Source organism: Budorcas taxicolor, chromosome 8, assembly GCF_023091745.1.
Source record: "Budorcas taxicolor isolate Tak-1 chromosome 8, Takin1.1, whole genome shotgun sequence".
Lineage (NCBI taxonomy): Eukaryota > Metazoa > Chordata > Mammalia > Artiodactyla > Bovidae > Budorcas > Budorcas taxicolor.
In genome coordinates, this window is record NC_068917.1 from 95,276,224 (window position 1) to 95,294,917 (window position 18,694).

The 18,694-nt window shown below is 37.7% G+C and overlaps 1 protein-coding gene across 1 annotated transcript in view; it reads left to right on the forward strand.

Moving 5' to 3' along the window:
• The first annotated feature begins 1,246 nt into the window (after positions 1 to 1,246).
• The window catches only part of CYLC2 (cylicin 2), a 32,278-nt gene continuing 14,830 nt past the window's right edge, over positions 1,247 to 18,694 (forward strand). Inside the window, exon 1 of the mRNA XM_052644557.1 lies at positions 1,247 to 1,314. Within this exon, the coding sequence (XP_052500517.1) occupies positions 1,247 to 1,314 (68 nt within the window). The remainder of the gene's footprint in view (positions 1,315 to 18,694) is intronic.

Here is an 18,694-nt window from a genome sequence, read left to right on the forward strand (position 1 = left end):
ATGGACTGTACAGTCTATGTGGTCACAAACAGTCAGACATGACTGAGTGGCTTAAAAAAAAAAAAAAAGTTTTGTGAAAAGATATGGGTTGAAAGGAAAGCATAATGAAATATGACATTATTGTGATTAGAAAAATTAATGGAATATAGTTACACTTCAATAAATGTTTGATGAATGAATTTTGATATATATATTTCTACCCTAGTTCATTGTGTCAGTTATTACAAGTGAGACAGCAACAGGTTATAGTCTTTGCAAAATGTTTATGTTAGTGCAATGAGGTAGGCAAATTACTGAATGTCAATCTAGTAAAATGCTACATAAGTGACTCTACTTTCCTGGCATGACTAATTTAATTTCAATTGCAAAATAGAAACTGGGTTATAAACACACAGACCCACAACCACAGACATACACACATCGTGCAGCAATGTCCTTCAAAGAAAATATAATACTTATGACAATGCTACTGTTATCTTCTTGCCCTTTTCTGCCACTTTTTAAAATTTAAGTCTTTACTTTCCCAAATAAGTATATGCCACCCAATGTGACAGTTGTGCTAGAAGCAAAGGGCACCTCCCATTCTTCCCAAGTGAATCCTGGAGTAATGAAAATGATGTGGTTAGAAAGAAGAGAACCAAATGAGAGTCTCAAGTGTAGAACTAAATGGAGAGCATAAAAGTTCAGTGAAATCTCCAGTTTAGAAACCTCCAGCCACCATCTCAAGAAAGATCTTATCTCTAAATACATTATTTTCCCTAATTTCTTATTTTCCTGTAGTAATGATTCACAAACAATTAAAAATAATCTTCAAAGTAAAGGACTTGTATGTATATTTTGATGGAACTAAAGAAGAGAAAGAAATGTGAAAATTTGCTTGGAAATCCAAAGCCAAGCTTAAAAGGTACATAAAATCTTGTAGGAGACACCCAAAGCCAGCATTATAACATAAACAGATATGAAGCAGCTTTTGTGAGAGGGTTACATTGATCCAAGCAGTAAATATCAGTAGATATATCTACAGAATCCCTAATGCCCCTATTTTTTTAAAGCTAACTTTCAATATTATCATAATGTGGCAAAGGCAGCTAGTGACCTCAGTGGAAGGAATAGGGTTTGACCCATTGCTTTACTTCCCTTCCAGCTATGTGACTTAGGACAAAACTCATGTAACATCTCTGGTAGTATTGGAATAAATTATTTTCAAGAGCTATTCTTGCTCTAAAATGCTCCTTGATGCCAGGAAATGGATTACTGGAACCAGCGACACAAAAGCAAAGACAATCTTCATCATGATGCAAACAAGGTGCAGCAGTAAGCGACACTGGAATTTCACAATAATCCCCTTTCCTCTGATAAGGAGACTAATGAGCAGCGAAATGACCCATTGTAAGCAACAGATGGAAAACAGGGGAACAAATTCTGAAAAAGTCCATTACTTAGACAATCATCTCCTGAATAATTCAGTGATGACTGAATTGCTTTTCTCATTGCCCAAATATTTAGCAAACCTCATTGATGTTACTTCTATGACTCTCCTGAGGTCACTTGCATCAAAACAAATGCCCCTCCATAACAATTCAATGATAAGGAAAGAACAAATGCGCCCTTCTCCTAGATTTTTGTCCTAATTGTGAATATTCAAATTGTTCATTTAAAAATGACCAATATCTCTCTTTGGAGAAAGCTGTGCTGTGCTGTTCTAAGTCGCTTTAGTTGTGTTTCACTCTTTGTGACCCTATGGATTGTAACCTGTCAGACTCCTTTGTCCATGGGATTTTCCAGGCAAGAATACTGGAGTGGATTGCCATGCCCTTCTCCAGGGTATCTACAATCCAAATGGATGTTATTGCAAGACCTCCCTTTAGCATTTAAGCACATTTTTCAATCCCACCTTTTTATTCCAATAATAAGGAACATTTTTATTCTTCTTACATCAGATTAGAGTAGTTCCAAAGTTTATGTTATATTTTTTACATATAAATTTATAGATACTGAAAAAAAAATAGTGAGAGGACACTATAGGGGTAATATATTGACTTACTTGATTTCATGCTTAGAGCACAAGGGATTAACTGATAACTAAACTTGAATTCCAACCTGGAAAACTCAAATAGACTGTGTTAAAAAATTTGCATTTTTTCTGAAAGTGTGAACACAAAAGAAATCATATGCTATGATGCTTAATACAATTTTTAAAAATGTTCTATTTTTAAAAAGTTGAGATATGTACATATATATGTACATATGTGTGTGTATATATATATGGGTAGATACAGATATATATAAAATGTGAGATGATCAATTTTATGTCTGATATTCCCAGAAGTTAAAAAACTTGTTTTATGTTTCATATGTTACTTGAGCTTAAAAAGCTGTGAAGCACTGTTAAATCTTTGAGGTCCAGCAATTTGTTTGCATTTTTTATATGTATTTTTTTTTCTACTTGTCTGACACTGAATTAACAGGGAAATACGTATATTTTCCTTCACAACCAGATTACATTATTCTATTCTATTCATAACTGCTCACATACCATTATATTCTCTAATGAAAGAGAGAATATAATTTTGTTTTATTTAAAGCTACACATCTATTCTCACAAGGTATTACATTCACTCTTCAACAGAGAGAACAATGGGGTTTCAGTTATTTGTAGAAGAAGCTGACACTATTTTAATGGTCTGAAGTGTCACTGAAATGCAAAAAATGTAAACGGAACAAAGCAATAAGTAGTAAAATGTAAAGAGAAAAAAAATGCAACTTGTTTACTACTCTATTTCTTGAACTCCATCACTTAGTAATTTGTATCTATTTATATTGCTGTTATTCCTCAAATTTATTGTAATTAAACTTAACAAATTGATGTCTAGGCCTGGGTCTTATTGAATATAACATGTTCGGATAACACATCAGTGTTTGGAAGGTAACAATTTTATAAATGTTTATGGAAAGAATTCTATATTGGTTTCCAATGGTTGCCATTAAAAAAAAAGTAGTACAGATTTGGTGGTTCATAACAACAGAACTGCATTCTATCTTAGTTCTGACAGTCAGATGCTTGAAATCAAGGTTTCAAAAGAGTGTGTTCCTTCTGGAGGCTCAGAGAGTTAGTTTCATACCTTCCTTGTAGCTTTCCTGCTTCCCAGCATACCTCTTCTTGGTGCCAGTCTCTGGCACCATTTTCACATCATCTTCTCCCTTGTGTTTCTGTATGCTCTATTTTGTCACTTATAAGGGCACTTTATCATTCGATTTAGGACTCATTGTAGTCCAATATGATCACATGTTAAGTTTTACTTTAATGACATCTACAAAGACCCTATTTTTCAGATAAGGCTATCTTCAGAGTTTCAAATTTCCATTAAAATATCCCTGTGAAATTCAATCTGTAACCAGGAGATAATAATAGCTAATAACTATTGAGAGCTTTAGTAAGTTTAACACTACTCTAAATGTTCTGTATGAATTAAATAATTTGCCTCATATCAACCCTGTGATACAGGTACTAATATCACATTATTCCTATTTTACAGATGGAAAAACCAAAGCAGAGTGGTTTCATAACTTACCCAAGGTTTTATGATTAGTTATTAGTAGAGCCAGGCTGTGAACCCAGACATTCTGGCACCAAACCTCACATCCTGAAACATGGCTCAACTACTGCTCAGTTGAAGGGTTAAGCTCAACTAGGAGGAAGTGGGGCTAGCTAGAGTCTTATATTTCTGGCTTATCAGGCTACTGCTTTGTTTAATAGGCCGTAGGTTTATTAGCTGAGGAGGACACAGGCAACCCACTCCAGTATTCTTGCCTGGAGGATCTGTGGACAGAGGAACCTGGCAAGCTACAGTCCATGGGGTCACAAAGAGTAAGACACAACTGAACAATGAAGCACCCCACAGCACAGGTGTATTAGGGTTCTTCAGAGAAACAGAACCAACAGGATGTCCGGTTGATCCTTGAACAACAAGAGTTTGAGATGCACAGGTCAACTTATACATGGATTTTTTTTTTTTTCAATAAATACTGTAGTGCTACATGATCTGTTATTGATTGGATCTGTGAATGCCAGAAATGCAGCTATGGAAGCTGACAGTAAGGTTGTCTGCATTTTTCGACTGTGTCTGGGTCAAAGACAAGTGCTGTGTGTAAGTCCTTCAGATAACTTCCATACAAGTTAGAACAAATAATTTTGCCAATAGGTTTGCTCTATTCTTTCCTATTAAAGCAGGTTTCTTCCCTCCACCCATAAAATTCTTACACTTATGATTCATCCATTTGAGTTTTCTGTCTTCATGCAGATATTTATTTTCTGTCACTTAGTATGGCCTATTTCCTAACCTCCTTGTAACCTTTAAAACCCAATCCTTGGAAGGCAGTCCCAAGATGGCAGAGGAATAGGAAGAGGAGATCAGTTTCTCCCCCACAATTCATCAAAAAATCATCTGAATGCTGAGCAACTTCCATAAAACAACTTCTGAATGCTGGCGGAGGACACCAGGCACCCAGAAAGGCAGCCCATTCTCTCCAAAAGGATGTAGGACAAAATATAAAAGACGAAAGAGAAACAAAAGAGTTAGGGATGGAAACCCATCCTGGGGAGGCAGTTGTGAAAGAGAAATTTCCAAACAGTAGGAAACCCTCTCACAGGCCGGTCTGTGGGGAGTTTTGGAATCTCAGAGGACAACATAATGGGGAGAAAACACACACACACACACACACACACACACACACACACACACACACACAGATTAAGCGCACCTAACTGCAACTGCCACCAGAGAAGTAGCTCAGATGCTCATGTCTGCCACCAGTGAGAAGGGGCTGAACAGGGAGGCACAGGCTGCATAATCATTGCTTAGGGAAAGGACTGGGCCTGAATGCCATGAGGACAATCTGAGGGAGCTAACATAAGACAACCCAAACTGTGGGATCACCATAGGAAAAAAAAAAGAGAGAGAGAGAGAATGCTCCCATGAAAGAGAGAATGCACAGCCTGGCCTGTGCACAGAACAAAGGATTGGACAATTACCAAAGGAGACCTAGTTGGCTGTGTACAGGCCCCTCTCCCCCACTGGAGGTAGAGAGATAGGCTTGCAACAGCCAAAGCTGGAAGACAAGAGGCTGGCTGAGATCTTGGCCCCAGAGATTGCATCTTCCACCAAACTGTTAGGAGGCTCCCAATTGCTAACAACATTTTCCTGTGATCCTGGACGGTTGACATCTGCCAGGAGGGTCACAGCCTGAGATCAGCTCTCCAGAGGAGACACAGGGCACAACTGAGACGGTGCACTTGAGACGCATCTGGGAAACCGAGCAGCTGGGGTTTTTTAGAATACCATATTCAGAGTACAATGTTTTGACATTTATTAGTACAAAAGATACTTGGATTTGACATGTATTTATACTTGGAGAATAATCCTAAAACAAATATAGAGAAAAACTAGTGGTTACCAGTGGGGAGTATAAGATGGGATCCACAGGGTTGGAGGAGTGGGAGGTTCAAACTCTGGAATGTATAAGGTAAAGGGATACATCAGTTCAGTTCAGTTCAGTTCAGTTCAGTCGCTCAGTCGTCCGACTCTTTGTGACCCCATGAATTGCAGCACGCCAAGCCTCCCTGTCCATCACCAACTCCCGGATACATCATACAGCATGGGAAAGTAGCCAATATTTTGTAGTAACTGTGGATGGAATTCCTCCTTGAAAAACTGTATAACTTTTTTAAAAATTTTAAAAAGACAATGTTATTTGTCATTACTGATATATCTTTACATAAATTTAAAAATATGTATTTTTTTTTCCTTTCCTCCATCTATCCCATAGTTGGGAGGACTGAAAGGACTCTGTTTCCTCCATCTATCTCTTATAAGATTAAATAATTATTTAAAAACATAAAATTATAACAACAGGCCTAAAGCAATAATTTTCAATGTGTGGTCCCTTGACCAGCGAACTTATTAGTTCACCTGGGACCTTGTTAGATATGCAAATTCACAAGCCCTACCAGAGAAATATTAAATCAGAGACTCTTAGCACTGGGTCCCAACAGTCAATATTTAATGGGTCCTCCAGATGATTTTGACACACACAAAAGACACATTCACTAATAAAAATATGCATATTGATACTAGAATTGAATGGAAGCGAGTAGATATATGCTGCTGCTGCTGCTACTAAGTCACTTCAGTCGTGTTTGACTCTGTGCGACCCCGTAGAGGGCAGCTTATCAGGCTCCACCGTCCCTGGGATTTTCCAGGCAAGAACACTGGAGCAGGTTGCCATTTCCTTCTCCAATGCATGAAAGTGAAAAGTGAAGTCGCTCAGTCGTGTCCAACTCTTAGCGACCCCATGGACTGTAGCCTACCAGGCTCCCCTGTCCATGGGATTTTCCAGGCAAGAGTACTGGAGTGGGGTGCCATTGCCTTCTCTGGTAGATATATGTGACATATGGAAAAACCGGAGTAAATGAGGCCCACTAAATCACTGTTTTAAACATCTAAAGTTCTCAGAGATAACTAATTTTGTTTACAGCTACACATAAAAATTCAAGGGCAAGAATGGTTAGATCTATTATATACTGATTTAAGTTAACCAACGCTTTGGAAATAGCTTGTTATGCAGCAACATTTTTATTTCTTCAATATGTCAAATTTTTCAATGCCTGAAAACAATCTAATGTTGTTATTAAAACATCAGCTTTATGAGACTAGTTTAACACTTAACTGTGTAAACCTTTGGACAAGGGGGTGGTAAAGCCCAAACTGACTGCCTCTTTCAAATTCCATGTTGTGTTTCCAGAAAGACAGTGGGTAGAAACTCTGACTCTTACTGATTTGATTTCTTATTCAATTGTGTAGTCAATTTCAAGTTTATTAATTTACTCAACAAATGTTTACTGAATATTTAATATAACCCAGGCACTAGATAAGGGCCAGATCTCTCCTGATGCTTCATAAAGAGAAAACTTCAGCTTTAAAAAGGAAATTCTTGAGAGCTACAGTGAGGCCCACTTCTTGAATTTCTGTGATCCATACAGTCGATGAGACAGTATTTTCTCAAAGGGTGTTGGATATCCTTGCTTCTTAAATGTAGAGTTGGTGTGTGTGTGTGTGTGTGTGTGTGTGTGTGTATACTCAATCACTTCAGTCATGTCCAGCTCTTTGCAACCCAATGGGCTGTAGCACAGCAGGCTTCTAAGTCCATGGGATTGTTCTGGCAGAGTACTGGAGTAGGTTGCTGTGTCCTCTTCCAGGGGTTTTCCCAATCCAGGGGTTGAACCCAAGTCTCCTGGGTCTTTTACATTCACAGGTGGATACTTTACCACTAGTGACATCTGGAAACCCTGTATTATACAAATAATTATATGTAGAGAAATTATGAAAAAATTGCAAATATATCAGATCTGTTCAGTCGTTCAGTCATGTCCAACTCTTTGTGACTCCATGGATTGCAGCATGCCAGGTTTCCCTGTCCATCATCAACTTCTGGAGCTTATTCACTCATGTCCATCAAGTCAGTGATGCTACCCAACCATCTCAAAAGAGTATCAATTATTCAGAGCTTAGCTTTCTTTATAGTCCAACTCTCACATCCATACATGACTACTGAAAAAACCATAGCTTTGACTAGATGAACCTTTGTTGGCAAAGTAATGTCTCTGCTTTTTATATGCTGTCTTGGTTGTTCATAGCTTTTTTTCCAAGGAGAAAGTGTCTTAATGTCATGGCTGCAGTCACCATCTGCAGTGATTCTGGAATCCAAGGAAATAAAGTCTGTCACTGTTTCCATTGTTTTCCCATCTATTTGCCATGAAGTGGTGGAACCAGATGCCATGATCTTAGTTTTCTGAATGCTGAGTTTTAAGCCAACTTTTTCAGTCTCCTCTTTCAATTTCATCAAGAGGTTCTTTAGTTCTTCTTCACTTTCTGCTGTAAGGGTGATGTCATCTGTATATCTGAGGTTATTGACATTTCTCTTGGCAATCCTGATTCCAGCTTGTTCTTCATCCAGCCTGGCATTTCATATGATGTACTCTGCATATAAGTTAAATAAGCAGGGTGACAATATACAGCCTTGACATACTCTTTTCCCAATTTGGATCCAGTCTGTTGTTCCATGCCCAGTTCTAACTGTTGCTTCTTGACCTGTGTACAGATTTCTCAGGAGGCAAGTCATCCAGTATTCCCATCACTTTAAGAATTTTCCACAGTTTGTTGTGATCCACACAATCAAATGCTTTGGCATAATCAATAAAGCAGATTTTTTTTTTTTTGGAACTCTCTCACTTTTTCGATGACCCAGTGGATGTTGGCACTTTGATCGCTGGCTCCTCTGCCTTTTCTAAATACAGCTTGAACATCTGAAAGTTCGTGGTTCACATACTGTTGAAGCCTGGCTTGGAGAATTTTGAGTATTACTTTGCTAGCATGTGGGATGAGTGCAATCATACAGTGACTTGAAAATTCTTTGGCAATGCTGTTCTTGGGATGCAAATGAAAATTGCCTTTTTCCAGTCCTATGGCCACTGCTGAGTCTTCCAAATTTGCTGGCATATTGAGTGTGGCACTTTCACAGCATCATCTTCTAGAATTTGAAATAGCTCAACTGGAATTCCATCATCTCCACTAGCCTTACTCACAGTGATGCTTCCTAAGCCCCACTTGACTTCACATTCCAGGATGTCTGGTTCTAGGTGAGTGACCACACCATTGTGGTTATCTGGGTAATGAAGAGCTTTGCTTTCCTTTTTTTTTTTTTTTTTAAACGGGTCACAGTCCAAAGCACTCAACTCCTGGGCACTGGCAACAGGTGAGGATGTCTTGACTGCAGTCAGTCGGGAAACTTTATCATCAATTATTTGCACAATTGCACTCATCTCACATGCTAGTAAAGAAATGCTCAAAATTCTCCAACTCAGGCTTCAGCAATACATGAACTGTGAACTTCTAATTGTTCAAGCTGGTTTTAGAAAGGGCAGAGGAACCAGAGATCAAATTGCCGACATCTGTTGGATCATGGAAAAAGCAACAGCGTTCCAGAAAAGCATCTATTTCTGCTTCATTGATTATGCCAAAGCCTTTGACTGTGTGGATCACAATAAACTGTGGAAAATTCTGAAAGATATGGGAATACCAGACCGCCTGACCTGCCTCTTGAGAAACCTATATGCAGGTCAGGAACCAACAGTTAGAAGTGGACATGGAACAAGAGACTGGTTCCAAATTGGAAAAGGAGTACTTCAAGGCTCTATATTGTCACCCTGCTCATTTAACTTATATGCAAAGGACTTCATGAGAAATGCTGGGCTGGAAGAAGCACAAGCTGGAATCAAGATTGCTGGGAGAAATATCAATAACCTAGATATGCAGATGACACCACCCTTATGACAGAAAGTGAAGAGGAACTAAAAAGTCTCTTGATGAAAGTGAAAGAGGAGAGTGAGAACGTTGGCTTAAAGCTCAACATTCAGAAAACGAAGATCATGGCATCCAGTCCCATCACTTAATGGGAAATAGATGGGGAAACAGTGGAAACAGTGTCAGACTTTATTTTGGGGAGCTCCAAAATCACTGCAGATGGTGACTGCAGCCATGAAATTAAAACATGCTTACTCCTTGGAGGGAAAGTTATGACCAACCTAGATAGCATATTCAAAAGCAGAGACATTACTTTGCCAGCAAAGGTCTGTCTAGTCAAGGCTATGGTTTTTCCAGTAGTCATGTATGGATGTGAGAGTTGGACTGTGAAGAAAGCTGAGCGCTGAAGAATTGATGCTTTTGACCTGTGGTGTTGGAGAAGACTCTTGAGAGTCCCTTGGACTGCAAGGAGATCCAACCAGTCCATTCTGAAGGAGATCAGCCCTGGGATTTCTTTGGAAGGAATGATGCTAAAGCTGAAACTCCAGTACTTTGGCCACCTCATGCGAAGAGTTGACTCATTGGAAAAGACTCTGATGCTGGGAGGAATTGGGGGCAGGAGGTGAAGGGGACGACAGAGGATGAGTTGGCTGGATGGCATCACCAACTCTATGGACGTGAGTCTGAGTGAACTCCAAGAGTTGGTGATGGACAGGGAAGCTTGGCCTGCTGTGATTCATGGGGTCGCAAAGAGTCGGACACGATTGAGCGACTGAACTGAACTGAACTGAATGAAAACTTCTGATACTTGCACAATTACAGGGTCACTTTTTATAACAAAAATACAGGCTATTATACAAAATCACTTTGAATTCACTTAGTAATTTTATTTTTACTTTTGTGTGCCATTGTTTAGTGTCTGAAATCATTTTGCAACACAGAGGGAAATGTCCAAATTGATAATCTATCTATGGATAGATAGATATACAAATCATACATATATACATCTTTACAGGTATATACACATAAATAGGTGAATCACTGAAACCATCACAGGCTTGAGAAACCTATTTTATCTAAGAACCACTTTTATGTATTAATATCTATCTATATATACATATTTTATGGGGAAAATTATTTGCCATATTTTCAATTAGCAACATTTTGCAAAATCTTAGGAAATAACTGTTAATATCAAGAACCAGTTATCCTTACCTTTTTACTTTGTTATTTAAGAAATAAATAATTAATATAAAAATTACTTTATAGCCTACAAAATACTTACTGTGGGCATAGAAATTCATACTTTTCTTACTAAATAAGCACTTTGCCGGAAAACATCAGCATTAATAGTGTTGAATTAGTGGATAGTAAAGTAGTATATCAGAGTCAGACATGACTTAGTGACTCAACAACAACATTCAAGCTGGTGTGTGGTGGCATCTCACTGTAGTTTTGATTTGCATTTCTGTAATTATTAGCAATGATGAATTGTTTTTTTTTTACATGTTGTTATTAGCTAGCTGCATGTTTTCTTTGGATAAATGTCTATTTAGGTCTTCTTTCCATTTTTCAAAAGAGTCATTTAATTTTGTTGTTGTTATTGTATTGTATGAGCTGTGTTATGTTTTGAAAATTAAGCACTTAGCAGTCACATCATTTGCAAATATACTCTCCCAGTTCATAGGCTGTCATTTTGTTTTGTTTATGGTTTGCTTTATTATGAAAAATCTTCTAAATTTAATTAGACTTAATTTATTTATTTTTGCTTTTATTTCTATTACCTTGGAAGACTGATCTAAGAAAACATTGGTACAATTTACGTCAGAGAATGTTTTGCCTATGTTCTTTTATAGGAGTTTTCATGTCTTATGTTAAGACTTTAAGACATTTTGAGTTTATTTTTGTGTATGGGGTGAGGGTCTGATGCTGAAGGTAATGAGGAATTTACGGGGACCCTCCTATTCTGGTGGGGGTATGTAAATTGGTACAGTCAGTATAGAAAACAATATGGAGGTTCTTCAAAAAATTAAAAATGGGAGTTACTGTATGATCTAGCAATTCCATTCTTGAGCTTACATCCAGAAAAAAACTATAATTCAAAAACATACATGCATCTTTATGTTCATAGCAACACTATTTACCATAGCCAGGGCATAGAAGCAACCTAAATGTCCATCAACAGAAAATGGATAAAGAAGTCACACACACACACACACACACACACACACACAATGGAATATAACTCAGCCATAAAAGAATAAAATAATGCCATCTGAAGTAACATGGATGAATCTAGAGTTTATCATACTTAGCAAAGTGAGTCAGAAAGAGAAAGACAAATACTATATGATATCACTTATATATGGAATCTAAAATATACCAGAAATGAATGTATCTATGAAACATAAACAGAATCACAGAGATGGAGAACAGACTTGTCATCACCAAGGGAGTGAGGAGTTGGGTAGGAAAGCACTGGGAGTTTGGGATTAGCAGATGCAAATTTTTATGTATATGGAGGATAAAAACAATAAGGTCCTAACTGTATAGCACTAGGAAACTGTATCCAATATCCTGTGATAATCCATAATGCAAAAGAATGTGAATTGCTTTCTTGTAGAGCAGAAATCAAAACAACAATTTCATTATTGATTCAAAAAATTATATATATATATAATTTATATAATTTAAGGGGAAAAAGAGTCAGCTGAAATTCCCTGAGGAGCTAAATAATGGCAACATATGCAAATACTATTCTATATAGTATTTTTATTCATATATATTAGTTGGATGGACTGGTAGGCAGGATTAAAATTTTCTAACACAGCTCTATCAATAAGTTGATAATGTTAATAAGCACCTAGATTTCTTTAAGGCTTCCCTGGTGGCTCAGACAGTAAAGAAGCTGCCTGCAAAGTGGAAGACCTGGGTTCGATCCCTGGGTTGGGAAGACCCCTTAGAGGAGGGCATGGCAACCCACTCCAGCATTCTTGCCTGGAGAATCTGCATGGACAGAGGAGCCTTATGGACTGTAGTCCATAGGGTTGCAAAGAGTCTAACATGACTGAATGACTAAGCATGAGTGCAAGTCTTCTTTAAAAACTTGTATCCATGTGCAACCAATAAGGTTACAAAAGTAAAAGGCAATGTAAGATTATGCAAAGGATTTGGCAAAAGACACATGAATGTCAGGGAAGTTAGGATTACAACCAAGCTTAACAGATAGATGTTTAGATTCATATTTTTGTCATACCATCCAATAAATTAAGCCTATATGAAAAACTGCAACAATTTTTATTAAGATGTAAATCAATTGGTTATTTTAAAACCATTTAGTCAGTACATGTTTATGAAAGTAAATACCAATATTAGACTGAGTAATAGAAAACATAAAACACAAGTAAAAGTGGCTCTTCTTGGTTTTTTTTTTTTTTTCTTTTAACTCTCAGGGTTCTTGGGTAATTATGATGTCACCACTCAGCATCACTAATTTGAACTCACAATGCTTAAGTCCTGGAAAATCATAGGTGGGGGAAATGTCTGTACCAAGATTGTAAGTCCTCTTGTCAAATTTTATCTTTTAAAATAACTGAAATGCTCTAGTTAACTTTACATTTATTCTCTTCAGTGTAAAGAGATGTTTGCTGTATTATTTTATTCCACTGAGAGCATGTGTTTAGTAGACACTTATGTTCTCAAGCAGCATCATAGGTTGTTTTGATCCAAGCCTTAACTAGTTCATTCACTTAAGTAAAATATATATATATGACAATGGATAATTCTTTTTCAATGTGATTCTTCATTTTTCACTATATTGTATTTTGGATCATATAAAATGAAAGAATACATGATTGATATTCAGAGAACTATCATCTCCTTAGAGGCCATTTGGAAATTTATGGGAACATATTCTTTGTCACCGTGACTAAGGAATGTTACTGAAATTTAGGGGACATAAGTCAAGGGTGCAAAAACTTTGGTAGTAAGTGGCACAGCCCAAAATAAAGAACAGTTTAACACTAAATGTATCTCCTTGAGAAATACTGAGTGTGCAAAAGTACTTTGCAATTTGAAGCAGATTATCCAGACCTCGGAGAAGGAGCTGGCACCCCACTCCTGTACTCTTGCCTGGAAAATCCCATGAACAGAAGAGCCTGGTAGGCTGCGGTCCATGGGGTCGCGAAGAGTCGGACACGACTGAGCGACTTCCCTTTCACTTTTCACTTTCATGCATTGGAAAAGGAAATGGCAACCCACTCCAGTGTTCTTGCCTGGAGAATCCCAGGGACGAGGGAACCTGGTGGGCTGCTGTCTATGGGGTCACACGGAGTCGGACACGACTGAAGTGACTTAGCAGCAGCATCCAGACCTAGGATGATAATAGTATACTTATTCTTAAATTATCTTCTGTTAAAATGAGCTAGAAAAATAAAACTTTTCAATTATTTAAAACTTTTTTTTTTTTTTTTTTTTTTACCGTGAAGACATGGAACAAAGGCAAAAGTATGTAACTTTGAAATATAAAGGAAAATGTAACTGGGTTTTCTTTGGACAATCCTGTTAAAGGAAAGATAAAACACAAATCTTGAAAATAAAACAGGCTTCCCTGTGCCTACCTCTTTATAATATAATCACTACTTTAAAGAACAATCTTTGGCAAAATGTTTATAATTGTCATAATTGCTTTTTAGATGTTGGGTGACTTGCTAACTATTTCACAGTAATCTCTGCTCAGTCATACACCATGAGAGAATAACATTATATCGTAATTTCTTTAAAATGTTTCAGTGCAATAAAATACTGATGTTATTATTATCATGAGCATTGTGTAGCTTTCAGAGAATTTCACGATAATGGTTAAGAACTTTATTTTTAGTTTTAGGACTATTTTTATAATGTTGGTTACTATTGTAATCCCCAAACACTTATGCTGTTATAGAATAAAAGTGTGGTTGAATTCATAATCAAATAGCTTCATTTTTGGCCAATGACATACAAAAATCCTTAATAAAATATCATATACCTTCTGTCTCAAGTGGCAAGTTCTCATTCTCATTTTGAAATGCAGAAAATAAATTTCTACTTTTTCTTTCCTCTGAATTTGTCTGGCAATGATAGGAACTTAATATTAGGCTTACATTTCTGTTCCATGGCTACCAATTTTGTCCCTGATAAATAAAATTCTCCTCATTGAGCTCACTATGCCTTCCTCCCATTTATTCTTCTTTTGTATCTTTATTCATCCGAACCTGAAGAGTTTTAACCCTGTTTTGCTTTCACCTCTAATTCAGGTTGTGTCTGTCAACTCTACCCTTCCAATACTAATTTTAAGCTTGTCTAGGACATCTGAAGGAAGTGGAGAGGTTTTCCCCAAAATTTAGCATTACATATGGTATCTAAAAATCAGAAACTCAAAAACTTCCAGTGTTAGCTTCCAAACCTCATATCCATTGTGCATTTTATCTTTCTCTTCCTTCAGTTCAGTTCAGTTCAGTTCAGTCTCTCAGTCGTGTCCGACTCTTTGCGACCCCATGAATCACAGCACACCAGGCCTCCCTAACCATCACCAACTCCCGGAGTTCACTCAGACTCATGTCCATTGAGTCGGTGATGCCATCCAGCCATCTCATCCTCTGTCGTCCCCTTCTCCACCTGCCCCTAATCCCTCCCAGCATCAGAGTCTTTTCCAATGAGTCAACTCTTGGCATGAGGTGGCCAAAGTACTGGAGTTTCAGCTTTAGCATCATTCCTTCCAAAGAAATCCCAGGGCTGATCTCCTTCAGAATGGACTGGTTGGATCTCCTTGCAGTCCAAGGGACTCTCAAGAGTCTTCTCCAACACCACAGTTCAAAAGCATCAGTTCTTCAGTGCTCAGCTTTCTTCACAGTCCAACTCTCACATCCATATATGACCACAGGAAAAACCACAGCCTTGACTAGACAGACTTTAGTCAGCAAAGTAATGTCTCTGCTTTTGAATATGCTGTCTAGGTTGGTCATAACTTTCCCTCCAAGGAGTAAGCATGTTTTAATTTCATGGCTGCAGTCACCATCTGCAGTGATTTTGGAACCCCCCAAAATAAAGTCTGACACTGTTTCCACTGTTTCCCTATCTATTTCCCATGAAGTGATGGGACCGGATGCCATGATCTTCATTTTTCTGAATATTGAGCTTTAAGCCAACTTTTTCACTCTCCTCTTTCACTTTCATCAAGAGGCTTTTTAGCTCCTCTTCACTTTCTGCCATAAGGGTGGTGTCATCTGAATATCTGAGCTTATTGGTATTTCTCCTGGTAATCTTGATTCCAGCTTGTGTTTCTTCCAGTCCAGCATTTCTCATGATGTACTCTGCATATAAGTGAAATAAGCAGGGTGACAATATACAGCCTTGACGTACTCCTTTTCCCATTTGGAACCAGTCTGTTGTTCCATGTCCAGTTCTAACTGTTGCTTCCTGACCCCCATACAGATTTCTCAAGAGGCAGGTCAGGTGGTCTGGTATTCCCATCTCTTTCACAGTTTATTGTGATCCACACTGTCAAAGGCTTTGCATAGTCAATAAAGCAGAAATAGGCACTCTCTTGCTTTTTCCATGATCCAGCAGATGTTGGCAACTTGATCTCTGGTTCCTCTGCCTTTTCTAAAACCAGCTTGAACATCTGGAAGTTCATGGTTCACATATTGTTGAAGCCTGGCTTAGAGAATTTTGAGCATTACTTTACTAGCATGTGAGATGAGTGCAACTGTATGGTAGTTTGAGCATTCTTTGGCGTTGCCTTTCTTTGGGATTGGAATGAAAACTGCCCTTTTCCAGTCCTGTGGCCACTGCTGAGTTTTCCAAACTTGCTGGCATATTGAGTGCAGCACTTTCACAGCATCATCTTTCAGGATTTGAAATATCTCAACTGGAATGCCATCACCTCCACTAGCTTTATTCATAGTGATGCTTTCTAAGGCCCACTTGACTTCACATTCCAAGATGTCTGGCTCTAGATGAGTGATCAAACCATCGTGATTATCTGGGTCATGAAGATCTTTTTTGTACAGTTCTTCTGTGTATTTTTGCCATCTCTTCTTAATATCTTCTGCTTCTGTTAGGTCCATACCATTTCTGTCCTTTATAGAGCCCATCTTTGCATGAAATGTTCCCCTGGTATCTCTAATTTTCTTGAAGAGATCTCTAGTCTTTCCCATTCTGTTGTTTTCCTCTATTTCTTTGCATTAATCACTGAAAAAGGCTTTCTTATCTCTCCTTACATTTCATTAATAAGTTCTTTCATACTCTCTTGGCCTAGAGATCCACCTTGATATATAGAATAGGGTTTACCAGCCTTGGTACAGTTGACATTTTAGGAGGGATAACTCTTTTTTGTAGTTGAAGACAGAGTAGTGGGGGTGCACGGAGGAATGGGAGTCCTGTGTATTTTAAGATGTGTAGCAGTATTCTTACCTACTAGATGTCAGTATCAGCAAGTGTGTGTGTGTGAGTGTGTGTGTGTGTGTGTGTGTGCGTGTGTGTGCATGCACTTAGAGCCACCCCTCACCAGAAAATCCCATGTGGCTCTTGACATTTGCTTTTATTTAGAGACACCTCTGCAAATACAAGATTGACTCAGTCCCCTGTCAGTACCTGGAAAACTTTTTGCTAATTCTTCTGTGCCCTTATTTACTATGCAATTGACACAGAACCCCAAAATCCAAAACCTGTTGACTGGATATATTGGGATATTCACACATAAAGGTTGTCTACGGGCATTTCAAATGAAACTGCAGGCACCAAGATATGGAAGCAATGTAAATACCCATCGACAGATGAATGGATAAAGATGCTATATATGCCACATCTCTGTCACATATAATTCTTTGTGACCCCATGGACTATAGCCTGCCAGGCTCCTCTGTCCATGAAATTTTCTAGGCAAGAATACTGGAGTGGGTTGCTATTTCCTACTCCAAGGGATCTTCCTGATCCAGAGATCAAACCTGTGTCTCTTGTGTCTCCTCAATTGGCAGGAAGATTATTTACCACTGTGGTGGTACCTGGTAAGCCACTATATATATATATATATATGTATATATATATAGTTATTATTATACATAATGAGAAGGAAATGGTGACCAACTCCAGTGTTCCTGCCTAGAGAAACCCACAGACATGGGAGCCTGGTGGACTATAGTGCATGGGCTGCAAAGAGTCAGACACAACTTAGCACATGTTTGACTTGTGCTCATTTATATATTTATGTATATACACACATATATGTATTTCATATATATACATGAAATAGAATATGGCTCAGCCATAAAGAAAGAATGAAATTGTGCTACTCTAACAAAATAGATGGACTTGAAGAATGTTTTGTTAAGTAAAATAAGTTAAAGAAAGAAAAATACTGCATGATATCATGCATAGAACCTAAAAACACAAAACAAACTAGTGAATATAACAAACAAGAAACAGACTCAGAAATACAGAAGACAAACTTGTGGCTACCAGTGTGGAGAGGGAAGTGAGGAGGGGCAATAAAGAGGGAGGCAATGAGAGTTGCACAAACTAGTATAAATAAGCTACAATGATATATTGTAAAATATAGTGAATATAGCTAATATTTTATAATTAGTGTAAATGGAAATGGAACATAACCTTTAAAATTGTTCTTCTACTATAACATAAAAAGACTTCAACAAAATGAAATTGGAGGCAATATTACATTATTGAGTGTCCTTACCCTATGAATTTATTATTCATTTTTATAATTATTTCCAAACAGAGATACTATTAAAGGAAAAAGGAAAAGCAGGTGTATTTTGTTCTTATATTAAGTTTCCAGGCCAAAACTAAATCCTACAAACTTGGTTCAATGTGTAACCCTTTAATAAAGTACAATTTCCAGTGGTAATATAGAAACAGATTTTTTTCTTAAAATATCTCCTCATGTCTCTTAGTTTGGGATCTCAACCTTTTATTCAGGAAAATCTAAAGCTAGCTTCCCTTTGTTAAGTCCTGAACATATTATTTTCCCTAATGCTGACAGTGTGTTTATTCTTCACATAAAAAAAGCTCACAGATACTCAAACTTTTTTCTAACAATTAGATATGTGGATCGGAAATAAAGATAGAATTGTGGCTTCTGTGTTCCATTTAATCTTAGTTAAGATGAAGTGTTAGTTATTCTGTATGTATGTATAATACATTGTGTGTGTGTGTGTGTGTGTGTGTGTGAGTGCATGTGCGTGTGAGTGCACTAAGTTGCTTCAGTTGTATCCAACTCTTTGTGACCCTATGGAGGACTCTACCAGGCTTCTCTGTCCATGGGGATTCTACAGGCAAGA